Source organism: Muntiacus reevesi, chromosome 17, assembly GCF_963930625.1.
Source record: "Muntiacus reevesi chromosome 17, mMunRee1.1, whole genome shotgun sequence".
In the NCBI taxonomy this organism is placed as follows: domain Eukaryota; kingdom Metazoa; phylum Chordata; class Mammalia; order Artiodactyla; family Cervidae; genus Muntiacus; species Muntiacus reevesi.
This window is the reverse complement of record NC_089265.1, coordinates 35,402,970-35,420,831: the sequence shown is the minus strand read 5'-3', so window position 1 is coordinate 35,420,831 and position 17,862 is coordinate 35,402,970. Positions and strand designations below refer to the sequence as shown.

Genomic DNA, 17,862 nt, shown 5'->3' with positions numbered 1-17,862 from the left:
GTCATCCTTTATCTGTGCTCACACTTCTCAACTCAGTTTTGCTTCATATTCTCCCCACCTTCCCAGCTTTGTGACATTTGTCTAGAACATCCTCCCCTCTTCTCCATCCCACTGCATGTGGACTGGCTGATACCTGCTGGTCTTTCAAGGCGAGCTCAAAGTCCACCCACTCTTGCTGACTTCTCCAGTTCTCTGAAACCCACTGGACAGTTTCTCAGAGCCATGTAGGGGACCCCATGTTCCTGCTGCCACTGCAGGCTCAGCCAGCATGCGGCACATCCTCCACACCCTCCAAGGCAGCATCTGACCTACTGCAGAAGCATTGCGCTGAGCCTCTGAAATTAATTTCAGGGAGCTTCTCACTTGGGAGAAACCCGCTTTGTACTTTGTTACAAGTTTCCAGGAGCCAGCCTGAAGAACTGATCCAGTGGTGCCTGGACGTGGTGACTTGTGGCCATCAGTTGAGAGTGGTGCACAGGTCACCTGCCTGAGCATCCCGCCACCTGACCTGAACCATCCAAGTAGAATTGTGCCTCCTCCCTTGTCCTGTGTTTGTGTACCTCCGTGGCTGTGAAGTTCCTTCTCTGTTACATCTTTTCCTTAGTAAGAGAGTGTGGTGAAGGGCAGGGGTGCATGTAGCTAACTGCTCAGGTGCACATGCTGGCCTCACCTTTGTTCTGCCAGTCCAGCCATGTCTCCTTCCAGCTTCCTTCCATGTCTCCTTCATCTTGCTTATTTTGATGACCATGGCAATAGTTTTGTCCAGTTCTTTTTTTTAAACTTTGAATTTTGTATTAGGATATAGCCAACTAACAATGCTGTCATAGTTTCAGGTGAACAGTGAAGGGACTCAGTCATAAAATAGGCATATGTCCATTCTCCCCCCAGACTCCCCTCCCATACAAGGTGTCACTTAACAGTGAATAGAGCTCCCTGTGCTGTACAGTAGGTCCTTGGTTATCCATTTTAAATATAGCAATGTGTACATGTCCATCCCAAACTCACTAACTATCCTTTCCCCCATCCTTCCCTCTGGCAACCATGAATTTGTTCTGTCACTCTGTCACTAAAGAGAGAAGAACTAAAGAGCCTCTTGATAAGAGTGAAAGAGGAGAGTGAAAAAGTTGGCTTAAAGCTCAATATTCAGAAAACAGTGGCTGACTTTATGTTTTGGGGCTCCAAAATCACTGCAGATGGTGACTGCAGCCATGAAATTAAAAGATGCTTACTCCTTGGAAGAAACATTATGACCAACCTAGAAAAACAGCATATTAAAAATCAGAGACATTACTTTGCCAACAAAGGTCCATCTAGTCAAGGCTATGGTTTTTCCAGTCGTCATGTATGGATGTGAGAGTTGGACTATAAAGAAGGCTGAGTGCCAAAGAATTGATGCTTTTGAACTGTGGTGTTGAAGACTCTTGAGAGTCCCTTGGATGGCAGGGAGATCCAACCAGTCCATCCTAAAGATCAGTCCTGAGTGTTCACTGGAAGGACTGATGTTGAAGCTGAAACTCCAATACTTTGTCCACCTGATGCGAAGAGCTGACTCATCTGAAAAGACCCTGATGCTGGGAAAGATTGAAGATGAGAAGAGAAGGGGACGACAGAGGATGAGATGGTTGGATGGCATCACCGAGTCAATGGACATGAGTTTGGGTAAACTCCAGGAGCTGGTGATGGACAGGGAGGCCTGGCATGCTGTGGTCCATGGGGTCGCAAAGAGTTGGACATGACTGAGTGACTGAACTGAACTGAACTCTGTCAGCTTTTTTTGTATGCCAAATTAAGCTTCTTGAATACTCAGAGCACATTTTTTTCATTTATGTACCTCCTTTTGCATTCTTCTAAATGCTTTTTATATGAAAGATACTTAATAGATATTGAGATAGCTAAAAGAATGAATTGGCATGTTATATATAATGAGGAAGTATGACAGGGCTGTCTGTTTAACCTATACACTGAGCACATCATGAGAAATTCCGGGCTAGATGAGTTACAAGCTGGAATCAAGATAGGCGGGAGAAACATCAACATCCTCAGATATGCAGGCGATACCACTCTAATAGCAGAAAACAAAGAGAAGCTAAAGAACCTCTTGATGACGGTGAGGGAGGAGAGCTTAAGGCCAAATATTTAAAAAAAAAAAAAAACTAAGATCATGGCATCTGGCCCCATTACTGCATGGCAAATAGAAGGGGAAAAGGTGGAAGTAGTGACAGATTTCTTCCACTTGGGCTCTAAAATCCCTATGGATGGTGACTGCAGACATGAAATTAGAAGATGAATGCTTCTTGTCAAGAAAGCAATGATAAACTTATTGTGTTGAAAAGCAGAGAGATTACTCTGCTAACAGAGGTCCATATAGTCAAGGCTATGATCTTCTCATTAGTCACATACGTCTGTGAGAACTGGAGAGAACTGGACCATAAAGAAGGCAGAATGCCAAAGAATTGATGCCTTCAAACTGTGGTGCTGCAGAAGACTCCTGAGAGTCCCTTGGACAGCAAGGAGATCAAACCAGTCAATCTTAAGGGAGATGAATCCTGAATATTCACTGGAAGGGCTGAAGCTGAAGCTGAAGCTCCAATATTTTGGTCATCTGATACAAACAGACAACTCATTGGAAAAGTCATTGATGCTGGGAAAGATTCAGAGCAGAAAGAGAAAAGGGTGTCAGAGGATGAGATGGCTGGATGACATGACCAATGCAGTGAATGTGAACTTGGGCAAACTCTGGGAGATGGTGAGGGACAGGGAGGCCTGGCATGCTGCAGTCCATGGGGTCGCAAAGAGTTAGACATGACTGGGTGACTGAACAGCAGCAACTACAGTATAGTAAGGAAACGAGTCTTTATTTAATCAGTGGATCTTTATTGAGCGCCAGCTATGTACAGTCAGTGTTCTAGGACTGGGATTAAAAGATGCTTCCGAAAGATTCCTCTTTGGTGATCTTTGGTGTTTCTGCTGATCCAAAATTTAAAAAAAAAAAAAAAAAGTGTGACTGGGCTGTTGACATAATACTTTTCAAGAGTCATCTGTTAATTTGTCAGTTTGTGTCTCAACTGCTATGGCCTTTCCAGTTGTAGAATCCTTTTGTGATTCTTATTTAATATTTCTGGGGCCAACAATGCCTCCCTTGCTTATTTTCAGTGAGTGCAGCCTCTGTCTGATTCCCACCACCTCTGCCTGCTTTTCTGGCTCCATCTCTTGGCCTGGCTGAACTCACCCTCTGCCTTCTCCCCTCTTTGCCTGCTCTTGACTTTTTCTTAGCATCTCACTTTTTGTGGGGTGAATCTCAACAAACTAAAAGCAATGAGATAAATGGCTTCTGATACATATCATAAATAAGGATTTAATTCAACACACTTGACAAATTGTGAGCCATTTATTTTAATGTTCTAAACTTGAGGAGTAGAAATAACTTTTCTTGATGGGGGTGTGGAGAGGCAGAGTCGTCACCATGTTATGAGCTGATGCACGAGTATTCAGGATTGAGTTTTACTGTATCATTTAATGATGTCTGCCGGTTGTATTAATAACACCCTTAGACTGATGAAAGCAGAACAATTCTGTCTGGCCCAAGTGGCGTGAGACTGCATATGAATTGCCCCTCACTATAGCAGCCCACGCCTGCAGTGTGAGTTCACTGTGGACACCTCGGTTTTCAACCTTCCCCACTCCTTCCTTCCCCAACCACTCTTTAGTTCTCTGGGTAAACTGATTTCTCTCAGTAACGATCTACTCGTCTCTCTGCCCCTTCTGAATCTTACTTTCATATGACAGCTCTTATATTCTGCTTTTCCTTCTGCTTGAGTTGTTTATTTGTCTGTCTCCTTCCCTGGATTGCAAGCTCCTTGCTGTAGATCTTAGGCTTCATTATACAATGTTCCCCCAGTGCTGGCCATTATTGGCGCATGAGTGATTGACTTAATGAGTACTAATGAGCAGAGCATACATTTTACAGGTAGAATAAAAAGAAAAGAAAGTTTCTGTTTTAAAATATATATGTAAGGATGTGAGCACAGTCAAAGTTTCAACATCAGTCCTCTGACTTGCCTACAACACTAGTGACATCCATTGAGTCCAACTTGATTCCCTGTTGGAACTGGAAATGTTACCTTGCTGTGGAGTTACCTGGAAAAAGTATCTTTGGAAAGCAAAGAAAAAAAAGAAATTAGGTAATATCAGCTTGTTACTTGCCTGATTAGGAAATACTGTTGAAACAAGTATACTATCAAGGGTGAAACAGATCACCAGCCCAGGTTGGATGCATGAGACAAGTGCTCAGGGCGGGTGCACTGGGAAAACCCAGAGGGATGGGATGGAGAGGGAGGCAGGAGGGGGGATCAGGAAGGGGAACACATGTAACTCCATGGCTGATTCATATCAATGTATGGTAAAACCCACTATAATACTGTAAAGTAATTAGCCTCCAACTAATAAAAATAAATGGGGGAAAAAAAAGAAAGTGAAAAAAAAAAGTATTTGTGCCTCTTTTGGAGGCTTATATATGGAAGCAAAAGGATCACAAAATTGACAAAACAACAATGAAATCATATTACAAATCATATTAACCAAAAAAGGGAAGGGGATGTGCTTTGAACCTCTAACTCCTTCACAGCTCATCATTTTTTGATGCCCTTTGCCAGGCTGTGCACGCTAAGAATCTAATGATACACAAAGCCTCATTGCCAGATACTTCATTAATTCCTCAACCCATTAGGAGCCTTAATAGCCTATGCCATTGGAATAAGTATGGAAATCCAGTCCCCCAAGAAAGTACAGTGCTCTATAAATCATACTCGCCTGAGGATTCTCTCAGCCCTTGACACAGCAGAATAGATGAAAAACATTGTACGTCCTGAATTTCCTTATACTCGAGGCCCTCAGAATAATTGGTACCCCTTAACCCTTTAACCCTCCAACCCAGTGTGTGATCCCTGGGTCAGCAGCATCAGTGTCAGTGGCAGCTTGTCAGAAATGCAAATTCAATAGCCCTAGCCCAGACACACAGAAGCTCTTGGAGTGGGGTCCATGATCTGTGTTTTAGGCAGGTGTCTCAGTGATTCTGAAGTCCTGTGACATCTCTGGTGGCATAGTTATGTGTGGAATCTTTTTTCACTGACGAGGAAACAGGTGAGCAAGTTTATAACTTGATCAAAATGTACTTGCTTAGATTTAGGTGAATTCAACAAACATTGAGCAGCTCTTATGCCCCAGGCATCCTTTCTAGAAAACCATAAAGGCGGATGACACCTTACCATTGTCACTCTCTGGGGTCCTCTGTGTCAGCACTTTCCTGCTATGCTGTGTTGGTCTCCCTTGGCTATCAGCACCTCCTCCACTTGTTCAGGAGCACCCCAAGTGATGGCCCTCTAAGTTGTGTCATTGGGTTTCTCAAACCTCTTATTGTTTTCTAGAAACTGGCTCCTCATTCCTTTCCCAGTGGGTCACTGGCACCTCAGAGAGGAACTGCAGGAAGAAAGGCCCTGTCTTTCCAAACCTTCTGTGCTTTTAAGTCCCTAGCAATCTTACTGTTCACAAGTTCTCTCAGTCCCCATCCCTCGAGAAGTTGGTTCCACCTCAACCTTCTTCTGTTTCAAGAGTTAAGCAGATGATAGAGAGGTTCTTTCCCACAGCAGACAGAGTGTCCAGCCCTGGCCTTGCATGAGTAGCTCTATTTAAAAGAGGATACAGAATCTCTGTCAACAAAGGATAAGAGTAAAAAACACTTAACATTTAGCTTCCTCTTAATAACTACTTGCCTAGTCCAAGTCCTTATCATCCTGTGGTTTCATAGCAGTATCTTTCTCCACCAGTCTGTTCTTTATCCACCTTGCTGTTAGAATAATCTTACTTAAATAATAACTCTTATCATTTCACAGCTCACTTCAAATATGTGCCGGTGGCCTATTGCAGGGGTCAGACACTAGGGCCTGTGCTTGTTGTAAATAAAATTTTATTGGAACATAACCATGCCCATCAGTTGTGTTCAGTTGCTCAGTCGTGTCCAACTCTTTGCGACCCCATGAACCGCAGCACGAGCATGCCCATCATTTGTGGATTATCTGTGGCTGCTTTTACACCGCAGCTAACCCTTGAGCAACATGGGTTTGAACTGCATAGTCCATGTATCTGTGGATTTTTTTCCAGTACATATATTGGGAAAAGTTTTAGAGATTTGCATCAATTTGAAAAAACTTGCAAATGAACCACGTAGTTTAGAAGTATGGGGAAAAATTAAGAAAATGTTAGGTATGTCGTGAATGCATAAACTATCGCAGATACTAGTAGATACTAGTCTATTTTATCATTTACTACCATTAAATATACAGAAATCTATTATAAAAAGTTAAAATTTATCATATGTTACACAAACACAGATCAAACACAAACCCCACCCATTACACTAGGCTGTCATAAAGCAATCATATTATTACTTCTTCATTATTAATGCATGAATCATTATACTTGTAAATAAATATGAATGTTTTAAACATGGTCTTTTAATTTTTTATGCCTAGTGTTAGTGATACGATTAACATCTACAGTGTTTCATATCATAGGAGACAATTTGGTGTAAGTACTGACAAACAATTCATCTTATTAACAGATGACATAATCTTCAATCAGTTCAGTTCAGTTCAGTCGCTCAGTTGTGTCCGACTCTTTGCGACCCTATGAATTGCAGCATGCTAGGCCTCCCTATCCATCACCAACTCCTGGAGTTTACTCAAACCCATGTCCATCGAGATGGTGATGCCATCCAACCATCTCATCCTCTGTCATTCCCTTCTCCTCCTACCCCCAATCCCTCCCAGCATCAGGGATGTGGAACAACAGACTGGTTCCCAATAAGAAAAGGAGTACGTCAAGGCTGTATATTGTCACCCTGCTTATTTAACTTATATGCAGAGTACATCATGAGAAACACTGTCTGGAAGAAGCACAAGCTGGAATCAAGATTTGCCGGGAGAAATATCAATAACCTCAGATATGCAGATGACACACCACCCTTATGGCAGAAAGTGAAGATGAACTAAAAAGCCTCTTGATGAAAGTGAAAGAGGAGAGTGAAAAAGTTGACTTAAAGCTCAACATTCAGAAAACTAAGATCAGAAAACTAAGATCCCACTTCATGGGAAATAGATGCCAGGCTAATTTTTTGGGCTCCAAAATCACTGCAGATGATGATTGCAGCCATGAAATTAAAAGACGCTTACTCCTTGGAAGGAAAGTTATGACCAACCTAGTTAGCATATTAAAAAGCAGAGACATTACTTTGCCAACAAAGGTCCGTCTGGTCAAGGTTATGGTCTTTCCAGTGGTCATGTATGGATGTGAGAGTTGGACTATAAAGAAAGCTGAGCGCCAAAGAATTGATGCTTTTGAACTGTGGTGTTGGAGAAGACTCCTGAGAATCCCTTGGACTGCAAGGAGATCCAACCAGTCCATCCTAAAGGAGATCAGTCCTGGGTGTTCATTGGAAGAACTGGTGCTGAAGCTGAAACTCCAGTACTTTGGCCACCTCATGCAAAGAGTTGACTCATTGAAAAAGACATAATCTTAATTATGGGTAAATAGAATGCAGTACTGTAAACATATTTTGTCTTCCTTATGAGTATTTTAATAATGTTTTCTCTAGTGTATTTTAAGAATATATAAACATGTAACATACAAGATAGGTGTTAAATCAACTATTTATGTTATCATTAAGGCTTCAGTAAGTTATTATTAGTTCAGTTTTGGGTGAGTCAAAAGTTACTTGATTTTTGACTGTGCAGAGATTGGATTGGTGTCCCTAATCCCCACATTGTTCAGTTCAACTACGCCGTGCAGAGTTGAGTAGTTGCAGCTGACACTGTCTGGCTAAAGCCTAAAATATTTATCTGGCACTTTAAGAAAAAGTTCACTACCCTAGTCTATAAGATAAAATTTAGTCTGTTTACACTTAACATACTGAATGATTTGGTTTAGTTCTGCAAGTTTCCAGTGTGCTTTTTCCTTTGCTTCCACCTGTTCTGTGTTTCTGTTTCTTTCTTTTCATGTCTTTGTTTGAATTTTTTATTTTTCTTTATTCTGTTTTTTTCACTTTTCGTACTTTTACCCTTTTTCTAGTCAATTCAAGAACATTAGAACATTTAATGTTTATGTAACTTCATTTTACCACTTCTGCCATACATGCTGCTGCTGCTAAGTCACTTCAGTCATGTCTGACTCTGTGCGACCCCATAGATGGCAGCCCACCAGGCTCCTCTGTCCCTGGGATTCTCCAGGCAAGAACACTGGAGTGGGTTGCCATTTCTTTCTCCAACGCATGAAAGTGAAAAGTGAAAGTGAAGTCACTCAGTCGTGTCCGACTCTCAGCGACCTCATGGACTGCAGCCTACCAGGCTCCTCCGTCAGTGGGATTTTCCAGGCAAGAGTACTGGAGTGGGGTGCCATTGCCTTCTCCGCCATACATGCTACAATCATCATCTATTCAAATTCTCTTTGTATTTCAAACCCAGAGGACATTACTATTATTGTTTATAAAGTCCATATTCATTTAGATTTATCCACATATTTAGCTTCTTGGTTAATCTTCAGTTCTTCTTGCATATTTCTGATCCTTGTCCGTGGGAAAAAAGATCTGTTTGCCCTAATGTTTGAAAGAAAATTAGGCTAGATGTAGACCTAATTTAATTTTCCTCTATACATTGAAAAACATTGTTTCATTGTCTTTTAGCACTCACTGTTGCAGACTAGAGATCTGATGGTAATCTGATTTTTCTCTTTTATTCTTTGGAAGATTTGAGGATTTTCTCTCTTTATTTGGAAATCTATGATGTGTTTAGGTTATTTAAAAAAATCAGTCCTACTTGTTGGGTCTTTTTTCAGGTCAGGATTTTTTTCTGTTATTTTCTCTTTTTCTGTTCATCTAGAATGCCTCTTAGAGAGACAATAGAACATCTGGATCTCTTTTCCATCCTCCTTAGCCTTTGAGCTTCATTTTACTTCTTTTTAATCTTTTCTTCTGTGTTCTGTACAATCTCTGGGCTCCATCTTTCAGTTGCTAATTTGATCTTCATTGGGATCCATTCCAAAATTCAGCACATCTTGTTTTTCTAACAATAATATTTTTAATTTTAGAACTGTAACTCGTTACTATTTTTGTTTTTTAGTTGATGGGATATAGTTTGGAATCTCTATCATAATATGTACTATATCTCTTTTAACTAATCTTCTATTTCCTATTACCTGATTCCTTAGGCCAACTCTTCTACAAGTATAGCACTTCTTGTTCATGGCATTGTTTTCTTTCAAGTGTTTGTGATTTTTAAAGTATATGATTGTATTCTGGTTGCATACTAGGGTGGACTTTTTTTTCTCTTAGCCCAAATGAGAATCTCCTTGTCCTACTGGTGAATGATAGCTCAGGTACTCGGGTTCAGATCAGATCAGTTTACTTCACCTGCTGGTGATGAGTGGGGGCAGGGTGGACCATGGAGCTGGCTTGGCAGTGGGTCACTTGTCTTTTTTTTTAACCCATTAGGAAAGATTTTAATTATTTAAATTTTTAATAAATTTAATTATTTGCTTCTACACTTGGCATTGGCCTTGCCAGAACTGCCTCTTCAGAGATACCTAGGAATAGTTTTTACTGAGGCTCTTGTCCCTGGAATTAAATGCTCCCTTTTTTGTTAGTTAGTGCTATTGTGGTTTCATTCTTTTTCCTATCTCTTTATTTATTTATTTAGGGTTTGGGACTGGAGAGTTTCTAGCAGGGGCTAAGTCTGCTATCTTGATCTAGTCAGCGTTGCATTTCTTTAAAGCCTTCTTTCTTCTGTTGCCCCCAAGCATACCCTCATTGCACTGGTCATTCTAGTTCCATATGGCATTTTGTTTCTACTTCTTTCATAGTACTTAATTTTATTCTAATATGAAACATTCTAGGAAGTGTCTTATGTATCCTCATCTTTACCTTATTGAGTTAAATTCCATAGCCCAGCAGTGCAGTTGTCAAATTGCCACAGATGCTTCAGCCAGCATAAAGAACAGTTTGCTTAGTAGCAAACAAGTGAAACTGTGATGTTGGAGAAGACTCTTTTTTTTTTTAAATTAAAAAAAATTTTTTTTATTAGTTGGAGGCTAATTACTTCACAACATTTCAGTGGGTTTTGTCATACATTGACATGAATCAGCCACAGAGTTACACGTATTCACTCTTGAGAGTCCCTTGGACTGCAAGGAGATCAAACCAGTCAATCCTAAAGGAAATCAATCCTGAATATTCATTGGAAGGACTGATGCTGAAGCTGAAGCTCCAGTACTTTGGCTACCTGATGTGAAGAGCTGACTCATTAGAAAAGACCCTGATGCTGGGGAAGATTGAGGACAGGAGGCGAAGGGGACAACAGAGGACAAGATGGTTGGATGGCATCACCAACTCAATGGACATGAGTTTGAGCAAGCTCTGGGAGATGGTGAGGGACAGGGAAGCCTGGAGTGCTGCAGTCCATGGGGTCGCAAAAAGTCGGACACCACTGAGTGACTGAACAACAATAAAAGTGAAATGGGTTCAGAAGTACTATGTAGACTGTACTACAAGATACAAAATGGCTCCCCTACCAAATTTTGCGGAATTCTCTGTCTCTGCAAGAACTTCTTTAATGTTTAGGTCAAACTTCTCAACTCCATGAAATAAGTATCTTCTAAAGCATGGTATTACAGTAGTCTGCAGTTGGGTTGACTTTCTAAGGATCATGGATCTATCCTTAGAAATGGCCCCATCTGGTCTTCCTGGGAAAGGAGGCATTTCCCTTACAAATTTCCAAGGATTGAGTTATTACTGAGCTTAAATGTATACTCTGTGTCTCCTTCCTTCTTTCTGGAGTTGCTATTTATTGAGGAAGTTAATTGTAGAAGAGGCTGAGAAGCTTGGAGTTATCAATTCATTAATTAGCTAAGTCATAATACTCTTCCTTTTTCTTGATTCTATTTAATTAGTAAAATAGGAAACAATTTCTCTTTTCATACATCTGTCAGTATCTGAATTTATTCAAACACTGACCTCACTGTGGTATGATTAGGCTCTTAAAAGATTATCTGATTATGCCTGGGATTTCTGATATGAGGTCTTGCTGCTTTACCTGTCATCATATTTCGAATGGTTGGAGTTGAGAAAAAAGATACCAGAATACTAAGAATTACCAGGAATATACTGAACCTAATACCAAGAATTTGCCAAAGAGATATCAAGATGTTAAATAATGCTTTTATTCATATTATAATGGGTCTTATTTTAGTTCTTTGGCAAGATGAATCAAAATGACATGAAATAAGAGATCCAGTTGGAGGCCATTATTACACTGGGCAAGACATCATGGACCAAGATCGTGGCAGTTGGTATAGATGAGTAGAGTGAAATCAGAGTAAGATTAAGGTGCAGAATCTATAAGACTGAAGATGCTGACCAGATGTGAGGGCAGAGTTAGAAGTTTAGGACACACTGATTCATGCAAGTCGGTGATAAGATATTACGATCCTCTAAGGTCATTGAGTGCAAGTATCTTTTTTTGCCTCAGGAAAGAAAATGTACCTATAAAAGAAAAGCATTTTCACCAACATTTGGTCAGCTTGCAGACTTACTTTATCCGTAGGAAAGAAAAGTTGAACTTTTTGATCATTCTGTTTCTTTCGCTTTCTGAACCTGGTCCTACATTGTTCTGCAACTCTTTTTTCCTAATTGTCAAGTATTAGTTCACAAATCTTGCATTTAGTGAAGCTGTTTGATTTTTTTTCCATCTCTCATAACAAATCAAATGTACTGATAACATTTAGAGCTAATTGTATGCAATTTAATTTTCAGATTGTGGTAATTATTATTGCTGTTTTTATTTCCATTCTTTCTTTCCCAGGCATAGTCAGCTATAGATATTCAACAAAATTATGCCCTTTGGGGTGATTTTCAATTTTCTCACTTTGGGAGGCATATTTTTGTTTCAGTCATGAAGGGTTCAGATTTGGATTATTAAACACTTGAGCCCGTAGTTTCCACATTGGCCCATTTAACACTTTACATTTCCTTATAAATAGAAACCTTAGCCCATCTGTGTGCTATTTGGGTATTTTTTGATGACCTCATCTAACTTAGGAGAATATGTGCCTGTCTGATATACAGAAAAGCCTGCCATGCAGGCGGTAAAAGAGAAGTAGCTTCAGTGTTCATGGATGATTTACAGGAGCAACCAGGGGGCCTTTTCCTCAACTCTATGCGTGGAGAAGCATGTGGAGAGGGGCTTGGCTTTCCTAACTTCAAGGAGTGTTTCTGCACATGTCTTGTAGGATGTGGCCATACCGGCATGTTTCCTTGAAGGTATGTAGCTTGTATTGCCACAGTCAGTCTCACCGCTAGGGCCCCTGGAGATCAGGCCTTGCTGATGTCGTCAGTTTTCTTCCTCTCTAAAAGTTGTTATGCTGTGAAATGTGGAAATTCGCTGAGTGAACAGAGTTTGAAATGACAGTCTTCTTTGTTTTAATCCTCCAGAAATGCATGTTCTGCAGACACCGGGTTAAGAAGGTCTCTGGAGCCTGCATCCAGTGTTCCTACGGGCGTTGCCCGGCCTCCTTCCACGTCACGTGTGCTCACGCTGCTGGGGTGCTGATGGAGCCTGACGATTGGCCGTACGTGGTGAACATCACGTGCTTCCGACACAAGGTCAACCCAAATGTGGTAAGGCCTGCTCTGCCTTTGCCGATGCCCAGGCTGCATGTGAATCCCCTCCTGTATATCCCCCAAGTCTGGCATGCTCTACTCTGTAATGTTACTCACTGATGATGTGTCTAGACTGTAAGTCTCTTGAGGGCAGGGATTACACGTTATTATTTACTAGTATTTGTCCCAAGACCCATTAGTGTCTGGCACATGCTAGATGCAGCACATATTTATGAGTTGAATGAGTGAATGAACAGATGAGTGGATAAAACTCTTTGTGGCTGTTCTGATTTGGGGTCTGTATACAGGGCTGCTGAGTATCGTTGTACAATTTATGCACTGCACATATCCAGAATGAGGGGGAGAGCATTTCTGGGAAGAGACTGATGTGAAAACATCTCCTGAGATCCTGCAGTGTTTAATCCAGACACCTGTACACTCTGGTCTTGGGGGTTTATTTCCTCTCTTCTAGAGAAAAATAAAGAACAGTAACACAGTAAGGGGAGGGGGAGGGTGGTCACAAACATTTAAGGACGTGCTGCCTGAGATGGGATAAGCTAGAGGCAGCACAGAGGCACCAGCAGGAGTAAGGACAAGCTCAGAAAAGCAGAAATGGAGAAGAGAAGTGTACACGTCAGCATTTTCTGCCTTTTCCATTTCACTCAGGATTGAACCTGTAATTCAGTTTACCTGTCCTTGGTGAATGAACTCTTTCCTCTGTTTCAAAGGCTTAGAATAATTCAGACAGTGCAGAGATGGTTGCTATGCCTTGGCTAGCTTTCCTGATCACCATCATTGTCTGTGGCTTTCAGGGAGGAGGCTGAAGCATCCTATTGACCCTCAGCTTCACCAATGTGCTGAGGGTCCCAGGAAGCTTAGCCGCAGACTATTTGCAGCCTCATATGCTTGTCCCATGTCTCTAATTACCTCCTGTGAGCAGCCTGTGGGCTGGGGAGCCATGACCCCTATACAACACATCTCTCAGCTTTTTGATTCCAGCAGCTTCTTCTGGTGTCTTGAGAAGTACTTGATTTTGTGGGTTGGGTCTTTGTGTGGATGCATGTGAATGTGCAAATGTAGAAAATGACATCACAAACTGTCACATCTAATTTAAAGTTATTTTCCATTGTCGTAGGCCTCAAGTTACATACTCATTCGTGTTTTTTCTTCGTTTCTTTCTTGAGTTGGTGGGCTCTTGCTAAGAATAGTACATATACTCAGCAGAAAACCCACTTTAGCAACTTTAAAAAATTACACTAATAACATATTGCATTACTGGCACTTTGCCATTTACAATGCAGTCACGAACATTACCTCATCAGACTACTCATGAGGATATATTTTGGGATGTGAACCAGGTCACAGCCTCTGGACTCAGAGTTGTTGCTGCTCACACTAACATTCTGCCAGGAGCACCTGTACAACCTCGTGTGAGTTCTTCTCGCTGAGCCTCGGCTTCCTTGTCTACAATGGCATATGCCCATCTTATCATGTGGTTTTCCGTTCACCTCACACTGTAAGCCCTCAGAAAATGAAAGTTGTATTACTGCTTTCTCTTTTTTATTACTTCTACTGGCGCTGTTGCTGCTACAGTCTTGTGAACTGGGCCACATGAGTAATACTATCCTCACTTCAAGGATAGGAAGCCCAAGTTCAGAGAGGTTCAGTTTTTTGCCCAAATAAATTCAGTTAATGAGCGACAGGTGCTGGAATGTAAATATATTTTCAGCCCATAGTCTACTGTTCGTTGAATTCCACACCCCAAACCTCAAGTGGCGCTAGAGGTGTTCATTTGAACCTTTGCTTGGGATCACATATTCCCTTTTTAATATTCCAGAGCTCTGTGGTTACTGATGATTATATTGAAGTTGCTATTAAAGAGATCCAGGTGTTTAATCAGGACCTCATTCTTAACTCTGATGTGTTTGGTTTATGTTACTAATGTGTTTCATAAATGATAATGAAAGAGAAAATATTTGACTTTGAGGTGATTTAGAAACTACTCTTCCCTACAGATCACTTTAGAACTTGGTATACTTTGTAAAGGGTGGGGGGAAAATCATATAATTTACAGCATTACATGTGGTGGGCTTTCTCTATGAGGAAAACATTTTAGTGTTCATAAATTACCTCTGCAAAATTCTCTAGGTGGAAGCACTATGAACACTGGATATATGTATTCCTGAAATACATTCCTGGTAGCTAATACTTATCCATTATTCTTAATTAGATTCTAGGTATGGATTCCTCCCAAAAATGTTTGACATCTAACTCGAGGGAATCCATAGAATCTGGCAACTTTGGTTAAGAGCATTGTAATTACCCTTATTGCATTAAATGTTCTTTCCTTTTTCAAGCGTAAAAAAATTGAACTTCACTCAAGTATCTCTTTGTGTAAGCTGTGAATGCCAGGGGATACACTCCCTAGAGTCGGAAGTGTGGTTTGTCTGTGTTCTTGACCATGCTGAGATTGTTTGGTAGTAATAGGCAACTGCTGAATCATAGCAGTGAAAAAACTCATGAGATGAAGTCCAGGCTAACTTGGCAACCCATCACAGGCATTTCTGGGAGTAGAGGATGTCTGACCAATTTAGGTGAAATGAAGTATAAAACTACAGTTACTTCAGTGCTCCAGTTTTACTTTTTTTTTTTTTTTCTTCTTTCATTATTTGCTTCTTGCATCCAAGAGGACCATTTTAAAGTAAATTCTACTTCTCCTTTAATGCCATAAATTATTTTAAATATACTAGCTTATTCAGTGTTGTTGATCTTTGGGTATAAAATCACTCTGGATAATGGTACAAACATTTCATCTGACTTATTATAATACACTTTTCCATTGGACAGTAAGCATACTCTGTGGTTAGAATAATAGCATTTGGGAAAATAGGTAGCTTTCAAATTCTTTACTATTATTTACTTATGGATGTACTGGATCTTCATTGCCGCTTAGACTCTGGGTGCCTGGGCTTCAGCAGTTGCAGCCTGTGAGCTCAGTAGTTGTGCAGCCGCGGAATCTTCCTGGACCAGGGATTGAACCCTTGTCCTCTGCATCGACAGGCGGGTCCTTAACCAATGGACCACCAAGGAGTCCAGCTTTCAAATTCTTGAAGTAGAAAGGAGCATGTTATAGTAAGTGCACTGCTAGTCGCCCACCCCCACCCCCACCTCTGGTCCCTGTTATTTTAACCTAAATTTTAGTATGGAGTTTTCAGTGTTTTTGTCAAACATGTATTTTTTGACTGGTACCTGCTGTCTTGCAAGTAAGAGGTTTTATTCGTGTGTGCTTGTGTATGTGCACATGTGATAATGTCAGTAGTGTTGTGATACTTGACCATCCTTTGCCATGATCCACTGTGGCCTCTTTCTGGGCTCTATTTCTGAAGGTTCCATTGGATTTATTCCTAACTCACTTACATGCATGTTGAACAGATGTTTGTAAGGAAAAGACAGAGAACACAATAAATGGGAAAAATGGTTTTGAAACTGGGAGCTTTGGAAGCATTTCTTATTCAAAGCAAACAATGAACTACTCACAAATTTTATACTTCCTGCAAAGTACAGCCACTGACTATCTCCTCACACCTGAGTTAACTAGACAGGTGTCCAGTGGAAGAGATGCCTGAATAACAAAAGGCAGCAGAGCTGAGAAAGATGGCATGCACAGATTTTTTTTTCATGCAAATTTCTCAATAAACCTTCATATTAGATTATAGTGTTTGTTCCCTGTGTGCAGTATTGGAGCTCCGGAATTCCTTGTACTTTATGCATTAATACATTGTGAAAAGCAAGGCGCCTCTAATACACAGTCTTATACAAGGTACATTGTTTTTATCTTAATACCCTCTCCTATCAAAGACATTTGAGAAATTTATTTCCTTTATCATTTTCTAAATTGTGGCTGCTAATGTCGAGATAGACACCTATTCAAAAAAAGAGGAAGAATTGAGTAGAGAAAACATCTTAGTGGTCAATTTTTTTTTTCCCGCTGTTTGGTGTATTTTTTCATTTTTTCTATTATTTTAGCTAGATCATTATATTTAGTAGATTTAACCAGTGTTTTATCTTTTAAATTAGTACTCAGCAATAGAAGCTGCTTGGTATAAATTTGTTGAAATAGCTCTCTAATGCTAGGGAATGAGCTTAGTGGACAAAAGAGAGGTAGTATTTATTGAGCATCTTTTATCAAGCATGTGTTACATATTTTATATGGGCACCTTTTTTCAAGGCAGTATTCTTGGTGTGGACATTGGAAAGTAGTGGTTAATGTTGGCTTCTGTATCAGCCCCTCCCATTCTGAAAGGTTATCTTGTCTCTGTAGCTCACTTTCATGTGCTATTCTATGTAGCGTTCATCTTTGTTATAGAACTTCCATCCTTGCTCAACAGTTGCTAACTTTTTTCCCTGCTCGTGTCTTCAGGTCAGCAGCCCAGGCAAGCTTCACTAAATCCTTCCCTGCCATCACTGTGCATGACTCAGGACAGGAGGGGACACCTGCGTTACCCAGGATTTGGTGAAGGACTTGGAGCAAGGCAGCCCTTCTGGTTAATCCATGCTTGTGTAACTAACCTTTGAGTGGTAATGGGGTGAGAATATCTGTCATCAACTAACAATAATACCTTCCTTGGTGTGCAGAAACAGTTCTCACCTTGCTAGTATGTGGAGCATTGGGTGATCAAGGCCCCTAAATTCTAAACCCTAAAATATTGCATAGCATATTATACTTTCAGTATTGCTTATTGAGAAAACACCAAATGATAAAAAATATTAAAAAATCAGGAACACTTTTATATGAATTCATTACTTATAAAAAGGGTTTGCAGTGTTTCAGGTTGATTATGGATTGATACGGAGAGACCTCACTCACTCACTCCCACTGTAAATTCCCACTGATGCCTTTGGACATCATCATGGGTTCCAGCCTTTTACAGATCCAGCAGGTACTAGTTGACTGTAATCTTCTTCTTGGTGCTTCTGTCACGCTGTGACCATGCAGAGTCAAAACCACGCACTCTGATGCAGAAGCAAGGCTCTTGGTCGCTGTGCTCTGTTCCCTAATAAGATAGGCTAAATAAAGATGCAAGTAAAATGTTTTTAGAGTCCTTGGAAGGAAGTCAGTATTCTATCTGGAGCAGTCAGGTGGCTTCACAAAGGAGGTAACA

At 40.6% G+C, this 17,862-nt stretch overlaps 1 protein-coding gene across 4 annotated transcripts in view; it reads left to right on the top strand.

Moving 5' to 3' along the window:
• KDM4C (lysine demethylase 4C) overlaps window positions 1–17,862 on the top strand; it is a 397,429-nt gene that overhangs the window by 314,961 nt on the left and 64,606 nt on the right. For all 4 annotated transcript variants that reach the window (XM_065907905.1, XM_065907903.1, XM_065907906.1 and 1 more), the window contains one exon: window positions 12,533–12,718. In XM_065907905.1, coding sequence (XP_065763977.1) covers window positions 12,533–12,718 — 186 coding nt within the window. The remainder of the gene's footprint in view (window positions 1–12,532; window positions 12,719–17,862) is intronic.